Source organism: Pelodiscus sinensis, chromosome 7, assembly GCF_049634645.1.
Source record: "Pelodiscus sinensis isolate JC-2024 chromosome 7, ASM4963464v1, whole genome shotgun sequence".
Classification (NCBI taxonomy): domain Eukaryota; kingdom Metazoa; phylum Chordata; order Testudines; family Trionychidae; genus Pelodiscus; species Pelodiscus sinensis.
This window is the reverse complement of record NC_134717.1, coordinates 43,724,625-43,744,456: the sequence shown is the minus strand read 5'-3', so window position 1 is coordinate 43,744,456 and position 19,832 is coordinate 43,724,625. Positions and strand designations below refer to the sequence as shown.

Genomic DNA, 19,832 nt, shown 5'->3' with positions numbered 1-19,832 from the left:
TAGTAGGCTGGGCTCCCCTAGGCTCTGGTGTCTGAGGCGAATGTGGGGAGTATATTTCTCCTCAGTCGGAGGCCACAGTGAAGGGTTTTTTCCCACTTCTCACTTGTGTACAGCTCCTGACTAATTTTTCAATGGGTCAGTGGCCCCCAACCCAAAAAAGGTTCACTGCCCCTGCATTAGAGTGTATTGTAAGCCATAGAACACTGTATAAACATTTCTGTGGATGATACATAGTAAAATAAGATATTACTGGTTCTGAGGCTAGCAAAAATAAGTGTGCGTAGCCTAATTCAATCTTACTTAAAAAAAAACAGGTTACAAGAAAATCAAGAATAGCAAATACAGCAACTTTGCAAAGGACTTCACAAATAAAAGTAAAAAGAGCACAACTGGTCCCTTTTATTAGGCAGTGATTATAGATGCTTGTGTGTTGGTAAGAGATGCATTGTGGTAGGAGGTCATGGTTGCTGGAGCAAAGAGAGGAACCCATCCATAGAGGGAGTCAGAGGATGGAATGTAGGGTAGGAACAGAGGGGAACATGGCAGGAGCTGAGGGCTGGGGAAGTAGGCAGGAGGGAGGAGAGGGGTGGATGGAAGCAGAGGAAGGGCAATGAACAGTGGGTAGAGATGCAGAAAGGAGGAAAGATAGGGGGAGGATAAGAACAGAGGAGAAGACAAGGCAGGAGCTGGGGTGGAGTGGCTAGGAGAAGAGAGAAAAAATAGACTTAGGGCACAGGAGCTGTAGGATCTCTACCCATTGAACTAAACATTCCCTACAGCAAATGCCTGTGAAACCCAATGGCAAAGAGCATGTCTCATCTAATTGCTCTAGCACAGAGGGGACAAACTACAACTTGTGAGCCACATCTGACCTTTTGGACCCTTCAGTCTGGCCTCTGAGCTCCTTCTAGGAGGAGCCAGCCCAACTCATGGGCAGCTCAGTGAGTGGAGCAGTTAGTTCCTGGTCCCTGACCTTTTGCCCCTTCTTCCCTTTAGCCTCAGCTCCCCCAGTCCCTCAGTGCTGCAGCTGCAGCTCCAGCCAGGCAGTGAGGTCAGAGGGTGAAGTGTGGAGAGATTGGATAGGGGGCAGTGGTCCAAGTGGCAGGAAGAGTGAGGAAGGGTTTGGATAGACAGAGGCAGGTCCTGGGGCATTGTCAGGAGTGGGAAACGGGGGAGAGAGGAGGAGAAAGAGAGTTGGATAGTGGTCATGCATGGCTCTTTGAGGCTTCACAGCCTCCCCCTCCCCTTCCCTACCAGCCCTCCATATGATTTCTGTATCCAATGTGGTCCTCAAACCGAAAAGTTTGTCCAAACCTGCTCTAGTGACTGGTCCATGTAGAAGATAAGTCTGATAATAGTTACTCAGTGGTAGAGATCTACGGGTATGAGTCCTGCTAATGATCCAAGCTGTGAGTCTGTATGGCTGTACATAATGGAATTCTTGTTTTTTTCATTTTTTAAATTAGGAAATAACATCCAAAAAACTGCAATAAAAGCACAATAAAGCTTCAAAGCCAAGTACTTAGTTAGGAGCTGTCAGAATGAAGATTGTTTGTGCTGTCTGACTTTTGAACCTCTGGTTCATATATACAGGAGTCTTTAATTGTATGATCACATACTATTTTTCCTAATTTCTAATGCCTAACTTTACAACTTTGTTTAATGTAGTTTGATTGGTTATAAAAAATATCACATATAATATAAAACTCAGGTATGTGCAGTATTTCTTTATCTATCTATCTATCTATCTATCTATCTATCTATCTATCTATCTATCTATCTATCTATCTATCTAAAGTAAGCGTGTGTGTGTGTGTGTGTAATGATCAGAAAATACTTTGTAATAAACAACATGAAGATAATTTATGTGAGACTAATAACCAGTTGTAGGTAGATTTTTCTAACACAATGAATTTAATTATAAAACTGCGTTATCTTAAAGCTACTTTTCAGATTACAAACCTTTTTTCATAATTACAGCAGTGAAAGGGTGACCTTTTCCTGTTGGGTGGTTTTGTTTACCTTTTTATAGGTGTTCTCTAGATTTAATTTTCTAGGATCCAGAAATCATTTTCTTCTAATGTGTAATTGAAAATAAATCAGTCTTTTTAGAAATAGGAAAAAAAGGAAATTGACAAATAGGAAAAAAATACATCAAACTACAGTCATGTATTTTGCCAAAGGATGAAAAGGAAAAATCAGAATTATTTATATGACTTAAGTAAATTAACGTATTCCTAGAAATACATTAGAAATAATTGTTCTAAGAACTAACAGGAGTATATTCTTATAACCCTTTGAGTGCAAATTTACCATTAAAAACTGGCTGGCTCATTTTTCCCAGTAATTATACTGGAAAATATATTATTTTTTTTACTAGTTCAGTGCATCTTCAGAGCATTGTCTATGATTTTATATTTTTAAAGGGGTGAATAAAATGAAGAGAAACTTGGGAGGCTAGTTGGCTGGCCTACTGGCATTAGTATTCCACAATGTCATCCAAAATAGATATGTTTGGTTCATAAGATCAGTCACTTGTTTGCTGAGCTGGCTGTTACTGGGAGCCCTTTGGAACAGATGTTACTCCACGTTATGGATCTCCACATTACTGAATAGCTAAGGCTGCCAGCTTTGGTATTTTTGCAGTGAAATTGTGATAAGTCATCTTAGCCAGAAATGTGTGGCTGAGATAAGCCCGACAGCTTTAGCACCCGAAATAGTATGAGAGTTGTATGGCTAATACAGCTTCCACTCACCTGTGTGATCATCTCTGTCCTGTGTGATCATCTCTGTGTGATCATCATCTGTTGTCATATATGAGCTATTATAGCTACTCTCCACCCTTTCTATTTGCCTGGGACTATTACCCTTCTGCTAGGCTTTAACACCCCTTTGCACTTATTTTGTGCTATTGTGCACAACTATGCAATGTGCAGAGCCACAGAAAATCCAGTCCCAGATCTTTGAGTGAAAAGGGTCGTTTAATCTTGGTGCGGTACATTTAAAGTGGTGAGATCTCCAATGAAAGGAAGAAAAAGCTGACACTTCCACTCAGTAGAAATTAGTTTGTGAAATAAATTTTTCTGTAACAAACAGAAGAATAGTGTCATTATGAATGAAATGCACTGACTGTTCAGCTCAACATTAATACAGTTTGGTTCCAGTTGCCAGCATCACTTCATAGTTAGCAAAAAATAAAGCTGTTTCCTTAGTCCCTCCTGGGTTATCTTTTTCACAGTATTTTTAAGCATGAAAACGTATTGCCATCTCCTCTGCTTTTAAATGGCAAAAAGATGCCATTTTGTAATGATGCATGACTCATTCATTGCTCATTATCTTCCTGCTGATATTTTTCCTTGAGCCAGCAAGTAAGTCTTACATGGGAGGAGGAGGGAGAGTGAGTGAGTTAAGGAATACAGTACTTAAATACTATTGCTGTGTTTCCATTGGCTGTGTGCCTTCATGATGTGACCAGTCTAATCCATCCCTGACTGCTAAAGCCCACCCTGTCACCCCCTCCTTTCTAGACTGAGGTTAACAGACTGTCTGTTGCTAGAAACTGATTATATGCAGTATGTGAGCATCTTTCATTCAAAATGGACAGCAGTGTACTGAGAAGGAATGAGAGCTTTTAGAAATGCATTACTTAACTAAATGACTTATTTTTTAAATGGATGAACAGATGCTGGGCTTTCTTACATTTACAGTGACTCTGATTTTATTGGTATCCAGACCTTTAAGTTTTTCAAGCTCATAGAAGAGCCCTTTAAAAACAGAAGCAAAAAGAATCTGTCTAGTTACGTCAGCCTTTTAATAATAAGTGCATCATTATCATCACTATGAAAGTGTCTTTCTCCAGATCAGTTTAGGTTTCTGAAATGTTTGTGTCTGTTTTTTGAATTCAGATTCATCTACAGAGAGCACAGATCAATACAGCTTGTTATTTTTCTTTCCTGTCAATTCTAAAATGCCATCCAAAGAGTCTTGGTCAGGGCAAAAAGCTAATAGATCTGCAGTTCACAACTCAAAACAAGAGAGCCGTCAACAAGATTTATTGATAGCAGCTTTGGGAATGAAACTGGGTTCTCAGAAGTCTTCTGTGACAATTTGGCAACCTCTTAAACTCTTTGCTTATTCGCAGTTGACATCACTTGTCAGAAGAGCAACTCTGAAAGAAAATGAACATATTCCAAAATATGAAAAGATTCACAATTTCAAGGTAAGAAATTATCCTACTCGTTTCCCTTTTTTAACGACAGAAAATGTATTTTAGTTCTAGAATAGCTCTGAGGCTACAAGTAAATATATGCAGTATGGTTTTTTTAAAAAAAACTTAAATGCTTCAGCTAAAGTATTGTTGGTAGTTAAAACTATTAGATATTTAAAACATAAATTAGCAATAAAACTGTGTTTTATTAAGGAATGCTTCAATATATTTAATTTCTGCAATCCTCCTTACTATACCTCAGTATCTATGTTAATTAAAATTATTTTTAAGTGTAGAAGTTAGCAGTAAGATACAGTGAGAAAGAGGTCCTCAATTTTAATTATATTACTTTAATTTTATTTGTGATACAAAGATATCAAAATACCTTTGTTCAATCTTTGATTAGAGGATTAAGCAGATCTTCTCTCTCTCTTCATTGCTAGTAAATAGCACTGAATATAAGAAACATGTCTGTTGCATCTGGATTGAGCAGATGGTCTGCATTTCCCTTAGTTTTCTGGCTTTTCTCCTGTGTTAATGAATTGATACAGCTGAAAAGAGTATAGCTTACCAGGGGATTATTGAAGCTGCTGACACTAGTACCTACTCTTCATTTTAATATAATTTGCTTTCACTTTTATGTAGTTTCTAATTATTGTTCTAATGTGTTTTTATAAATATATTCCTCTTTCAGCCATTAAGAGATACTCATGACAACAATATACTCTGTGTATATCATTCATTTAACTATCATATAAAGTCTTAGAAATTCAGCTTTTTGCAACCAAATTCATCACAATTTCATCCGTAAATGCAAAATTGGATAAGTGATCTGAGTGATTATACCAACTTAACACTGAGTTCCTGGAACACAGATTTTTTTTACTGGTGTATTTTTTTTCCCACTACAGATTTTTTTTCCCCAAAAATGTTACAGCAAGGAAAAAAATCTTGATTATTTTAGCAAGAACTCTGATGACATTCACTTAATTTCTGTTTTGGTTTCTATCTGCTATATTTCTTGTACTTACAGGTACAATAGTGACACAGTCTTCATTTGATTTTTTTAAAATACGATTTCTAGCTCTCGAGTTCATACCATCACTCAAATTGGAAACCTTTATGATCATAATGTTTTTGTTGGACATGACTCCTCCAATAAGTTTAAATTAGGAAAATATATACCAAATATTATATAAAAATTGAAAATGAGTATTTAATATGAATATTTGGCACCTACTAATCTTGTTGGCTGTCAATTAAATCCTCCATATATTTTTGCAAGAACATGAGTTGGACAGGTGATTTGCAATGTTGCTTCGCATAAGACCTTTGCCTTAGATTTTCAGGATAATCATAGAAGCTAATAGATACTGGTTTGACATGAATATCCATACGTATATAATACTTTTAAGTTTAATTTTATATGCTGCTTTCTTTCTTAGTTGCTATATGAAATAGCATATATTTCTTTTTTATTCTGAAAATACTCTGTTGGTCTGATTCTTGTTGGTCTATTTCTTTTCTTAAATAGGTTTTTGTAGCATTATTCTTGTAAATTTTTATTTGTTATCCTAACGGCTTTAATATACTGCCTGATCATAAGTAGTAAATACTGCATAAACTTGCTATCAGGAAGATTTATTGTTATCACGTTTGTACTGTTTTTCCCTTAAATGTATACCTTTTAGAAAAATACATGTATTAAAAGAACACCATTTCTTCCCCTGAGCCATTAAAATGAAGTCAGTGTAATTAGATACCTTTCACTAAATAAATCCCCTAATTCTTCACAAGAACAGAAGATTGTGTGTCAGAAGATATGTGACAGTAAATTTACTGTTAAAGGGTAATAGGCTTAAAATCTGGCCATTTAAAATGGCTTTAAAAATGGTGGGTTTTTTAGCTGTAAAAACTTGTGCCATAGATTTGCAACCATCAGCAAGCAGTAGAACATGTGGCTCCCTGCATTTGTGCTCAGTATGCCAGTCAGATTGTCATCATAAAAGTATAGATATTATCATTTTAAATCACTAACTAAATATCTCAGTTCAATAGCATGGTGCTGGGCTGTTTTACCAACTCAGGAAAGAAAGCAAACAGTCTGCCCAAGCCATTGTTAAAACCCTTGTCTCAGGGCACGATTTGGAATTTCAATTCATAAACCATAAATTACACAAAAGAAAGCAAAATGCTGTATCATGCTGGATGCAGACCTCCATAGGCTTTTTGCTTTGCATCCACCCACCAGATGAAGAGAGGACATTGCTTGGGCTTAACTTCCTCTTTCTTACCCAGACATGTGATAGGTAGGGATCTCTTAACCCTATCCAGGCTGACACACTACTTTGTATCATCACTTTTTTCCAGGATAGAGGTGTCCTGGAAGACTTACAACTTGGGAATGTCATATTTTTTTCTCTAGGTTCCTCCTGTATCTTACAGCTTCTTTACTTTCTGTCTGAACTGTTGCATAAAACGATTTACATTCTGTAACAGGGTTTTGATTCATTTGGGGCAAAAGGCATGTATACATATCTGAGTTGCTATTAATTAATTTTATTTATTAGAATGTCCCAGAAAGCACTTACCTGTGCCTCACTAGCACAGTTGGGGAAAGGAAACAGAGAAATGTTTTTGTTGCCTAGAATCATAGGACTGGAAGGAACCCTGAGAGGTCATCTAGTCCAGTCCCTGCATGTGCTATTACAACCAGGCTCCTCACTTTGGAAAGAAGCGGTGTGGTGGTTTATTGCATTCTTTTGCTGGCTTCTGAGTGCATACAAAATGGCAAAAGACTTGGCTGCTGCCTCTAGCAAACTATAAAATACTTAGAAATATTGTAACTAGGGATGTACTAGTATAGTTGATTAACCGATAAGCAAAAGCATATATGTTAATGGTATAGACTACATGCATTTTTCCCCCACCCCTTGCCAGTACGTTTTTTAGCAGACTGGTCAGCAGCCCAGCTAAGTCGTGGCTTGCACTGGGCCCTGAACCTAACCTCTTCATTTAAAGTGTATTAAGAGCCTGATGGGCAGGCAGCCTGGCTCAGTTACGGCTCATGCCGGGTCTGGGTTCAGACCACCCCTTAGATAGGGGCTGCCTGGCAACTATAGAATAGTCAACTAACCGATAAGAATGCATGAGGTTAATTGACTTTTCAATTAACCAATATTTAACATCCCTAATTGTAACGCAGTAACAGAAATAGTCTTTTATTGAAGAAGTTGTAAATAACAATGGTGATGGACTGTGTCACAAAGACACCAACTCTCTTGTTTAAATCATCCAGAGTTGTCACCAGTAAATTTTCTAATTTTTAAATTTGTTTTATGTGGAATTAGAAAAAGGGGTTAAAATATTGGAGTTCAACTCTGTGTTGAGATAATTTGGGGGGAGGGGGATGAGATCTTGTTTAAACCAACAAAAAGTCCATTTATCCCAAAGCTATCTTCTGCCATAAATGGACAGCACAATTGGCTGTGGATGGTTCTTCACAAAATAGATTTGAAATAAGATACGCAATTTGCATAGTGAAAATTGCATATCTTATTTTGAGTTTAGGGTGCTGTGTAGACGCACCCCTAGTTTGTGTAAACTGTGTTGTCCAAGGAGAACACAACTGCCTTGATAGAGTGTAGCTGGAGATGCAGTTTCTAATGTAGCTGAGGCCTTACCCATTAAGTGTTGTTAAGAGTAAGACCAACGACTTGAACTGGCTGCAGAATCAGACTACAAATCAAGGTTGGGACAGTGGAACATTCACTTCAGTGGAAATTGAATGAGGTTCTGGACACTATTACCTGACAGCCAAATACTTATTCCACACCAAATTTTGAAGAACAAATTAGACAAGTAATCTATAACTATGCCCAGATTGAGGGACTGAGGCTAGTCTTGGATCACTGTGCGTGTGCAATGAAGAAATGTGTAACATTGTTTTTAGACTGGTTAAATTTGGGGGCAAATGCAACTTCTTTCTATGGGGAATGTCTGCTTATGTTCACTGCCCTGAGAATTTCTCCACATTTTCCCTCATCTGAATCACTTTCATCCCTAAAATGCTGCCATGATATAGAGCTTTTCTCTCTTTCTTCTCTCCCTCCCTGACATGTTTTGTCATGGTAATATTTGTATCCGCACTGCTTCACCCCACCATCTCCCTGCTGCTAAAGTTGAACGTGCTGTTTCCATTGAGGCTGGGAGAAAATAATAATTTGTAATAATTCTTGAAGGATATAAACACCAGAAGAGGGAAAGGAGAAATTATTTAATATAATTAGGAGGCATGGGAGGAAAGTAAGAAAAGAAAAAAATTTAAGATGAACAGCAGGAAACCTTCCTGTCAAGGAGATGTATTAGGCTGTGGAATAATCTCCCAAGGGGATGTAGTGGAAGCCCCATCACTTAGCAGATATGAAACAAGACTGGACAAAACACTAGCAAATGTACTATAGGGAACAATTTTACAGTGTCAGGGAGTAGAGCTGAATAATCTAGGAAATCTTTTCCTTCTCTGAATTGTATGATTCACAGGCCTTGGGGAACTGATAATTTTGATCTCCCTTGACTTGTTTGTGTGTATGCCACCAGCATTTTGATTCTTGAGGAATGTGAATCATGCTAGAAGAAGAACTCTGCAAACATTTCATAAATGTCAATATTTCAAGGTGAAAAAATACTTTCTATGTAGATTAGTCCTGTACTGCTTCACTGAAGCAAGGAGGTATTCATGTCTGTCCAAGAAGGGCTGAAATTGTAGTTGCTGTATATACCTATTCCTGTGTTTTTTCTGTAGGATATTGTCTTATTTATTTTGTGATGGGTAAAAAGGAAATGTGTTTCAAGAAGAACATTTATTTAACTTCTTTGTGCAGCATTTGCAATTGCCTTGTTGCTGTCTTTATTGCTTTGCTACTTAGTATCTCTCAGAGCATGACTGGTTAATTTAACATGCTTGTACTATTGGTTGCATTACCACTATGGTAAATTATTGATGCACATGCTAACTTAATCTCTTTAAAACCAAAACTTTTGTTCATTGAGACACATTTTACCATTTAATTTGTCAGCTGAGATTAACCCACTTTTTATGGTTCACTAGCATGTACCTAATATTTATGTGTCCTCATAATACCATCCTTGAGAACTCAACAGTGAAGGGTAAAATACCGTTCTCCATTACACTGAAGGCAGAATATGGCCTTAAAAGTGCAGCACAAGTGGAGACTGAAGTGAGGGCAGGTCATTATTAGGAAGGGTTTGATCATATTCCTGACATCCTCTCAAGATCTCACTACATCTCTCCACAGCTGATACCTACAAAAAAGAGTCCCCTGTACAAAATAAGCTCACTCGCAAAAGCATTTGTTTGCTGGTATAACTGCATCCACACTCAGGCTTTCTGATGGTATAGGGAAGTAGTGAAGAATCTCTTTCCTGACATTATTATCCTGGTAAAATTGTCTAGTGTAGGGCTGGTGTCAGAGTAGTTATAGTTAAAAGATGAAGTACAGAACATATTTTTACAGAAATAAAAATCGGTGTGGCTAACCCTTCAACTATTCATTGGGTGCATTTTTTCATAGCTTCTCATACTAATGTGTGTGGTTTCATGGGTTATTTGAAAACTATGGGCCCAGATCCTGAATGCGTATGATTTGGCCTGATTCCATTGACATAAATAGAGCTAAACTGATTTACAACAACTGTGGTTCTGAATCTGTGCTTCTGAAATTATTTTAGAATATCTTGAAATGAGTCACTACGGGCAAAATAACATTCTGATAACAAAGTCTCTCTCTAGGTTTTTTCTTTTTTTAAATATTGTCTGTTTCTATACACATTCTCAGAAATAAGAGAATCCTGAGAAATTTCAGGTTTCTTTGGACACTTAGAACTTTAAAAATCTTTTAAAAGAGAAAAACGTTCCTCTTCCCTTTAATCCAGAGTGAAGAAAACTTTTTAAAAGTTCTTCGAGATTTCAAGGAAGCTCTTAGAGATTCTATATATCTGCTTTTGAAACTTACAATACACTATAAGATAACTTAATACAATGAATATTTAGGCTTTAGTTTATTCTCTGCAACCAAAGTATTCAATAATGGTACATTTACCCTAGCTTTTCCAATGCAGTATCTTTATGCACCACAAAACTACTGTGCCATTTCTGATTTTAGAGTCCTCAATTTCAAGCTTTCCTAGGTTTTTTTTTAAGCTTTTTCTTCAAATCCTTGTTTTACTGAAACTACTGCATATAGCTGTAAGTAGCTTTACACGTCTCTGTTTTCAGGTCTCATGCCCCTGCATGTGCATCACCCTAGGAGCTGACTAGCACACACATATAGTTAAGTTTAGAAAGGATGTGATGAAGCAGTCAAGGCATTTGCCTCGGGGAGCGTACATAGGGTATGTCTATACAGCAGGGCTAAATTCAAAATAAGCTATGCAACTTGAGCTACGCTAATTGCATAGCTTAAGTCAAAGTAGCTTATTTCAAATTTGGGAACATCTACACAGCATTTATTTTGAAATAGAGCACTCTTCATCTGACTTCCCTTCCTCCTGTAATGAGGGTTACAGGAGTCAGGGTAATCAGTCCCCCAGCTTGTGTGTAGATGCAGACTATGTTATTTCAGAATGGCCGTTATTCCAAAATAATGCTACTGTGTAGACATACCCATAGTGTTCAATGGCATCTTATCAGATGCTTTTCTCCAAATTAGCTGTAGCACATACAGCAAAGAGAAGTTCCTTTATCATCTGCCCTTTCAGAAGAATCTTGTACATTTCTTTTGCTCCAAAGCTTTAAATTTTAAGAACTCTATTTGGTTTTCACTTCCAGTTTCTAACTGTTGTATTTTACATAGTTACTGCATGAAGTGATGTGGACCCTCTGTTAAAATGGGACATGTGATTCAGATTCTAAATATTAATTAAAAGAAAAATCAAATATGCCATTGCTCAAAGAAATGTCACCCTTTTTGATGAATTTGCAAAAAATTATACTTTTTCTCTCTCTCCTTCTGCTTGCTGTGTTGGCCCTATTTGAATGTAATTCCCAGTTGTTCGCATTCCTGCTGACATGATCTGCACAAAGCAGGAAGTAAAAAGACATGACAGCGCTCCTGGCTTGGTATGAGTGAGAACCTGGAGGAATGTTCGCCTGCTCAACATTCAAGACAATAAGCCCTTTCCTGATAAAAGTCCTATTTATATTCAACTCTGAATGCTGGTGCACTCAGTGCAGAATGTCCCTTCCTCTCACGATGTGCTAAGCCAAGTTGTTGGCATGATTCAAGACTCACTCTGGGAAGTTAACACCATCATTGCTACAAGTATATTCAGTGCATTTTTAAGAGAGAGTGTGCCATAGCATTTTCTTCTATTATATCTTCATATGAAAACAACTATACTCCATTTTAATCCCAGTTCTATTGATTTTCTGAGTGGCTGTGGTGAACTTTTAACTTCTCTTTGCCTCCATTTCCTTCTCCTGAAAAATGGGGATAATAATACGTGCCTCAGAGGGATTGGGAGGCTTGCTTAATTGATATGTTAAAGTATTCTGAGTATTCTGTAACACCAAGGCATTATTTTAAAGATTATATAGGAATATTGGCCCACCTGATATTTGAGTTGATTCATCTCTTGTTGGCATCTGTTCCCTTCACCCTTTGCATCTCTATGACTTCATTGTCAGACAATAGATGCTATAGGGTACATTTCTTATAGAAATTATGGCTGCATGAGTGCACATTTATGCCAATGCTTGGTAAAAATCTACTGTGGCAGTGTGTACACTACAGGTTGAGTTAATCATTCAAACTGACATACTTTAAAATGCCCTAGAATACATTTAAAGATAAAGGAATATTGTATTCTATATGAACTGCATGGGAAATTTAAGTAGGCAGAATTTAGTTGCTGAAATTGGAATTCAGCTAGGATCTCTGAGCTAATAACCCCAAGGGTTTGCTTGGGCAGAGCTTCTGTCTGCACCGGAAGGATATACATTTTACCCTGCACAAGCATGGTGCTGTACGCACCCTACTGACATACACTACAAGTTCCCTAGTGCATCTTAATGTAGTAGGCCTTAATTGCATTAATGCACACTACAGAACTTGAAGTGCCTACTAGCAGGGTTATCACAGGTTGGTTAGGGACAGTACTGTAGCGTGGACTAAAAATGTACAGATCCAAACTAAAGTACTATGTAAACCAACCCTTAGACTTTCCAAAACTGTCATACGATATTTAAGGACTATAAACTATTAGGAACTCAGTTTTCTGCCTTGCCTGAAAGACAGTACCTCCTGCAAAACAGAACCCCCTCAGTACTACATTACTTTATCAGTTCACTATTGACACACAAAAAGTGTGTTATTTATTTAGCCCCCAGCGCTATTTTCTGCAACATCCAAGATTTCCCTTGGAGGTCTCCCTTCCAACCACTGGCAGGCCTCAGCCCACTTAGCTTATGAATCTGATGAGACTGCAGCCCCTGTAGGTACAGTTGTAGTGTTGTTATTTTTTAATTAATGCATGACATATTTGCTAAGTGTATGGATTTGTCAAAACCTGTTATTCTTACTGTCATCTAAATGAGATGTGCCTACAATAGACTATATTGCAATATAAAAAGTATATATGTCATCTGACACAGATGAAGAAAAAGCTGATGCCCTTGGGGGCTTGGCGCAGTGGATACTGACTTCAGCTTATAAATGGCGAAGACTTTTTTTTAATCTCAAGGCACAGTCATTAGGGCTGCCGTTTGCATACTTAAGTGGTAAACTACACATACCTCGCTTGTCATATTCAGCCTTTCATTCTTCTAGGTGCTGGCTTTGATGAGGCTCTCCAAATTAATCTTTTACTATCACATCACATTTCTGAAAGATTTTTACTGCATTCCTTCATAAACTCTCTTGCTTTTTTCTAAATGTTTGTTAGAATTACTGATAGAAGAAAGATAAAATAAGAAAGCTAGAGTTTCTTAATTTTTTTCATTTTGAGCATATGTCTACCTGCTTAATCACATTAGTGATTATAAATTTTATTTATATACTAGGTCATTATTGTCTCTCAAATTACAGTCAAGCTATCCTAAGAGCAGCCTAATAATTTCAAAAGGCAAAAGATAATATACTGAAAGATGGACTTTAGAAAGATATAGAGCGCTAACTCTTATAGCTGGTATGTCACTGACCTATTTTATCCAGGTTTCAAGTATCACTGCAAGTGAGACCTGCTTGAGGATCTCATGCTTGTGGTATATGCTATCATCAAAGACCTCACTGAAATTATTTATTGGGACTCTTTAAATGTCTGACCTTGGATTACCTAATGTTCTAATTAAATTAATTAAATACAGTACAAAAATTAATCAAATCCTAAAATAGATATGATTATAAATCACAGCAATTTCCCCCCTTATGTATAGAAAAAATGGCTTTCAGTAGAAGAATTAAGAATTCTACAAACCTCAGACACACGCTCTGTTTCCACGTCTCATAACATTAGTTCTGTCTGTCTAATGTACCTCACTTATACTGTGGAGAACTCAGAATAAAAGTGCCTAAACTTACTAATGGAGGATACTCAACTCTGAAACTTGTTTTCCTTTGTGACTGACAAGAGATAGTCTGTTGTTTCTTAAGCCAAGATATGAGGCACTTGGCTTTGTGGAGGGAGTGGTGGTCAAATTTTGGCTGCTTCTGAGGCAAGTTTGTTCCTTCAGAACTGGTACTTATGCTTTTCTTTCAAATTTTATACGTTAGCCTCACATTTTATAAATTAAAAATAGATTTTGATAAATTGGTTATTTTCTGTCTTCCAAGAACTTCCTAAAATATAATCCTTGGAGGAAAGATCATGGAAAGAGCAAGATAAAATAAGAAATTGTTGAAGTGTGAAGCTACACATTTGCAATTCTGCTGTCATATGTAATAAGACAGTAAAATCTGCATATGCCAGTTTCTTTTAATATGGGGGGAGGTATAACTTCAGCATCTGGGATACTGCTATTTTTCAGGAGGTCATGGAAGTCAGAAATTAATAAATTAAAGTATTCAACACCCACTTCCAACTGTAAATAGAAAGAGAACCTCATTTTTTTAGAAATATTATACAAAAAGTGGTGGCAGGATTGGGACACACTCTGGATGTTTGGGATAAGAGATTGCGAGGAGTCTAAGACGATCTCAAGTTATTTGGTCTGAGCAGCAAAGTGGATTTTGTTTTTGTCATTGGTGACCAAGAATTGGGAGAAGCAAGAAGGTGTTGAGAGGATGTATAATCAAAAGTTAAATGTAGGCCATGTAGGTTTGAGCTGACAATGAGTCATACAGGAGATATCGGAGAGACAGCCTTCAGCCTGGACTGGATGGTAGGCAGGAGAAAGGTCTGTAGTAGACAAGTAAATTTGTGAGTCATTAATAAAAGGATGGATATTGAAGTGTATGAACAGAAAGACTGAAAGGTAGAAAAGGAGATGACAGAACTGGGCTGAGAGGATAAGAGGCAGGCTCACCAAAAGAGATTCTGATGGAGAACCAGAAGAAAGTGGAGCCATGAAAACTAGATGTCAAGAAGTAGAAAATAATTGTCAGAAGCAGGTGCAGAGATTTGGCCAGAATGAGATTATTAGAGATACTAGTGAGGACAGTTTCAATGGACAGGAAAGAGAAGAAACCAGCTATCCAGGGCAGAGTTATAAGAAGGACCAATTCATGGCCCATTCAGTAATTTTGAAGGCAAAGTGAGAGAGAAAGAGAACCATAACCAAACAGATATGTGGTGCTAGATCTGTTTGGAAAACAAAATTTTCTTCCTGTGGGGAATTAAGTTTCCACTTTGAATTGGAATGAAGAATCAAACTGTGAAACCACTTCAGGGAACAAAAAATCCTGAAAAGTTTATAATTGCAAATGCTGGAATGAATTTTCAAAATAAAAGAATCAACATTTTGAAACAGCATTTTTGTTTTGTTTCTTAAATCAAAAAAAATAATCAAAATCAACATTTTCTGGCAGGAATATTTTTTCTTGGAAAATGTGTTCGCTCTGTGTGGCCTTAAGGTATGGCATTTTGGATGGGGAATACCAGAGCATGCTTGTGTTATAATGAATAAGAGATTGTGATGGATTAAAGGAGACCATGTAAAAAATCTCAGTCAGTGATGGTGGTGGTGTATGGAGGTCAGCCAGATTTTGCAGGGGGAGAGAGGAAAATATACGGTTTCAAGAGTGAGGCTGTGGAAGTGGCCAAGTATCATTTTATGGTAACTTATGTAGAAAAGCTAAAGGAAGAGGCAGTGAATGTGTGCCAGTAATGGAAGAAGTCCGGAGGGCTTCCTCCAGAAGTGCTTTGATCACATGGGCTGAAATGGAGGAAGCAGATGGTGAGGGTCAGCCAGGCAAGAGGTTATGGGGATGGACTATGTAGTGTTGATATTTTTTAATGCGTCTTTAGTTACAGGCAGGACTGTGAATCTTCCATTGAAGTCAATTGGCTGCATGTGAACTATTCATGGAGTAAGGTACTGCTAAATATGAGTAATGGTTAAAAATACCAAAGAAGATACCACCAAAATGTGTCATTAAAAGCCTAACTAAAATCACAGTGACATTCAGGAATAAGTTTCCAGGCTGGAACTTAGATTTACCTGAACACCCGTCAAATAGCAGTTACAGTATATATTTTTCTTTATTGGTATCAACTTTCTAAGGGTCTATGGACTCCTTAATAAAACCCAAATGTTTGCCTAAACATCCATGAACTGCCCTAAAATACTTGCTTTGTGTGAGAGAAGTGTCATTTTGACCTATCCCTGCCCCACGGGAGTCATTGGTGCTGCAGATGCTCAATACCTTTGAAAATCAGGCCACTTCAGATCTATTATTTATATCCACTAACTAATTTAGATTCTTAAATTAAGACATCCAAGTCTGAGAGAGATTCAGCATTCTCTTTGACACACCTCCGTAAGATTAGGTATATGCACAGAATGACCCCTTGTCAATATCAAAACAGAACTGAGAGAGTTAAAGCTAAAATATTCTTGATTGTGACTTTCATCACTATGTGATGATCAGTTACTGATTTCATTTAAGTGCATCATCTATTACAAGTAACCACTCAAAGTCTTTTACATTGGTTAAGAAAATAATGATTTTCTCTGCTAAGAATCTTGTGGTTTTCTAAGCAGGAAGCCTACTAAAATAAATCAGAGGCAGCTCGTTGTGGTTGAAGGACTGGAACAAGCAGGCAAGTTTTGACTGAGACTAGCATTGGCTTCGTTCTTAGCTTTGAATTTATTCTTATTTAAGTGGATTTCTGTTCAGTTTCTGCTTATAAATTCATGTGTGCAGGTTTTCAATACGTAACATTGTTCTGAAGAAAAAGCTAATCCTTTATACTAAACCAAGGAACCTCAGAATCGCTGACTGTGTATTCAGCATTTCTGTGTTGTACTAATATATTTGCCTAGCAGGGCTATTTCTGATTTAAGGGAAAGCCCTGCAGCCCCCCATATGTATAATGTAAGACCACACATAGTGAGAAAAGCAACAGAAATCCCAAATGAGGGGAGCCCACATCCCTTACATACTCTTCTCTGTACTGGAAAGCGGTTGCTGTTTAGTTCCATTTACAGCACGAATGCACAGTGCTAAAATCCCACCCATGGTTGTGGACAGGAGAGGAGAGTCACTGCAAACTGTAGCTGTCTGCTACTTTACATATCCTGGTTAGTGTCCCTAGCTGAGCTGGGCTAATCTAGGTCAGGTGGGGTTGAGAATTCCAACCCATGACTGTACAAATCTGTTCATGTGAAGCAAAACAATTTCCTGAAAACTGGATTCCTTTGTTCAGGATGGCCCTCAAGATGGATGGCTCGCATTTTTCCGTAAGTCTATAAGAATCTTGGCAGTTAAATTTTTCTCTTAGTTTCTGTCATCTTTTCCTTCAGTGGTAAGCCCCAAACCAGAATGAAGAGAAATGAATGCAAATATTACCTGAGTAAAGAGGGAACTATGACCCATTTATGTACATTAGTATTATGCCTGTGAAATAATCTAGTGTCTCCTTTCTGCTATTGTTTTCTAGGTTCACACGTTCAGGGGTCCGCACTGGTGTGAATACTGTGCCAACTTTATGTGGGGCCTCATTGCTCAGGGAGTAAAATGTGCAGGTAATTGATTATTTGCTTTTTATTACAATCTGGATGCTGTAAAGCCTTAGACACACTATCTCTTACATAATACATTGTGATTCTCCCACCCCCAATAAAATCACTAGAAAGATGTCCTTTTTCATTGATTGTATTGACCATTGAGCCTTACTATCTAAATATCTTCCAAACATTCAGAAATTGAAATAATAATCTACCTTTCCTTTCTTTTAGCATGTAGAAGTAGCTTGAATGAGTTCTTATATTTATTTTGTAATGGATGAGTCTGTGGGATGGGTGGGAATGAGAAATGTATTCAAGATTTTAATGAAGTGTGTAGATAATAACTAACCCTCACAACACCTGTGTAAGGCAGATAGTTATATTCATTTTACAAATGGATAAACTGAGCCATGGAGCAGTTAAGTGATTTACCAGAAGTTGCCCATTAAGCTGAAAAGGGAGCTGGGTACAGAACCCAGGAGTCCTGGCTCTGTCTTGTTTGTGTGTTCACTCTCATTACTACACACACATGCTGTCTCTTAATTTGAAAAAATAAATTAATGGATTATGAAGAAGAGAAATAAAGAGATTAAAATGGGTGTGTATATATACACCTTACTTTATAAAAGCACTCAGAAGCTATGTTATAAATTCGTGGACCAATGGATACTGCATGCATTTGAGGATTTAGTCTTTCTGCTGTAGCTAAAGAACTTACATAAAACAATTTAGCTATTTTGAAAAGGAAAATAAATTAACTTTTTTTTGGTTTAGGAGAAAAAGATCAAAGTAATTAGAAAAATAAGTTGCTTTATTTAAAATGTGCCTTAACAATTTCCCTGTAACTAATTTCATAAAAATAGTATGAAGAAATGTTGATGTATGAAGAGCTGCATTTGTTTCCCTGGAAACTGAATTTTTAGCTAATTTAAGTATTTTTCCTGTTTAAGCCTTTTGTGAAATCTTGTCTTAAGCAAATAATATGATTTTTATAGCATTGATATCAAATGGTAGAAACTTCAGCATAAACAAATTTAGAAAAAAAGCTATGTCTGAAATACCTTGGAAATATTCCACAAGAAATGTTTGATTTTATTGTGTCATTGATGCAGGGTTTTTTTTGTTTTGTTTTGTTTTGTTTTTTGTCAGCAGAGTTTTTTGTCCATAAAGTTTTAGCTCTTTAGTTATAGAAATAACTGAAACTAATGAAAGAACATTCATATGCAGGTTATATTCTATGAAAATGGTTCTTCTCTACTCAGTAGTCTTACCCGCTGTTTGTTCAGAGTTCTACCTACATACTCATTAAATTAATGTTTTTCCACATTTTGATCATGTTAAATCTGTATAGCCAGTGCAGCTCTGAGAAAGGGAGCTTGATTTTATTCTGCTTCATGTATCAGCAACAGAAATGTCAGCTAAATTTTCAGAGCAGGCTCTTTATAGTTGATGATACACGAGACAGAAAATACACAGCTATGTTTCTGATCTCATGTTGAATTTGCATTGCTGGCAGGAAAAATAACAGGCGTTTTAAAACTATTCTAGACAACATTGTTTTCTTATTTTATATTTTAATGCACATTTATCTCCAAAAGATCTTAGTGGCTTCCTTTTCTTAGCTTATATTATGGATGTGGAAAATAACTACAGTGCTTTCTTTTTTTCCCTTTTTGACTCTGTACAAAGGTGATTGTAATAAAAAAAAGAACAAATGGTAAGCTAGATGGTTTTAGAATTTCAGACATAGCTGGAGTTTTCCTTTTGTCTAAAGATGTCATACCTATGTCAGTAACACCCAAAAAGTGATTTTTTAAAAATGTGTAATCCCATTTCATATTGCCAGTAAAGCACACTCCACGATAAAGCATGCTAAGAGATTACTACACTTCTCAAATGCTCATGTCCACTTAGCCTATGATCATAATCTTTATGATGGCTGTCATACCTTAACTGAGGAATGACAGGATGTATGACGGTGAGATACTCACAGGCTTCCCAAAACTATCCTTGCTTTCTCAACTCACTGGCCAGCAGCTTGTACTCAGCCCCTTGTGGTTGGAGGAGAGAAAATGTCATGTGTGATGTGAATAAAAAGCAAGCCCTCTTGCCAGGACAGATGAGTTCTGAATCCAGGCCAAATGGATGGTGGCCAAGAAATGGCCCCTCAAAGAAAAAGGTGTTATGTGGAGTAACTGGGAATCATTAATGGCTGCCACAGTGATGTTGAATGTGGCTGGTGAATGGTTTTATTCAATGAAAAAGTTCCTCTTCTGGACTTAGCAGATCTGTTCCCTGGGTGTGTTCAAAGTTGCATCTTGCTTACTGTTTGAAGAAAAATATCGTGTACTGCTTTTTAGTCCCATTTCACTTTCCTGAGCCAATACAACTAAGAGTGAGGGAGCTGGATTCTGTTCCTGCTTGTGCATCATCACAAGA

At 37.1% G+C, this 19,832-nt stretch overlaps 1 protein-coding gene across 5 annotated transcripts in view; it reads left to right on the top strand.

The window, feature by feature from the left end:
* The window catches only part of CHN1 (chimerin 1), a 178,903-nt gene that overhangs the window by 140,226 nt on the left and 18,845 nt on the right, over positions 1–19,832 (top strand). For all 5 annotated transcript variants that reach the window (XM_075933671.1, XM_075933670.1, XM_006119476.4 and 2 more), the window contains 2 exons: positions 4,142–4,219; positions 17,327–17,411. In XM_075933671.1, the coding sequence (XP_075789786.1) occupies positions 4,142–4,219; positions 17,327–17,411 (163 nt within the window). The remainder of the gene's footprint in view (positions 1–4,141; positions 4,220–17,326; positions 17,412–19,832) is intronic.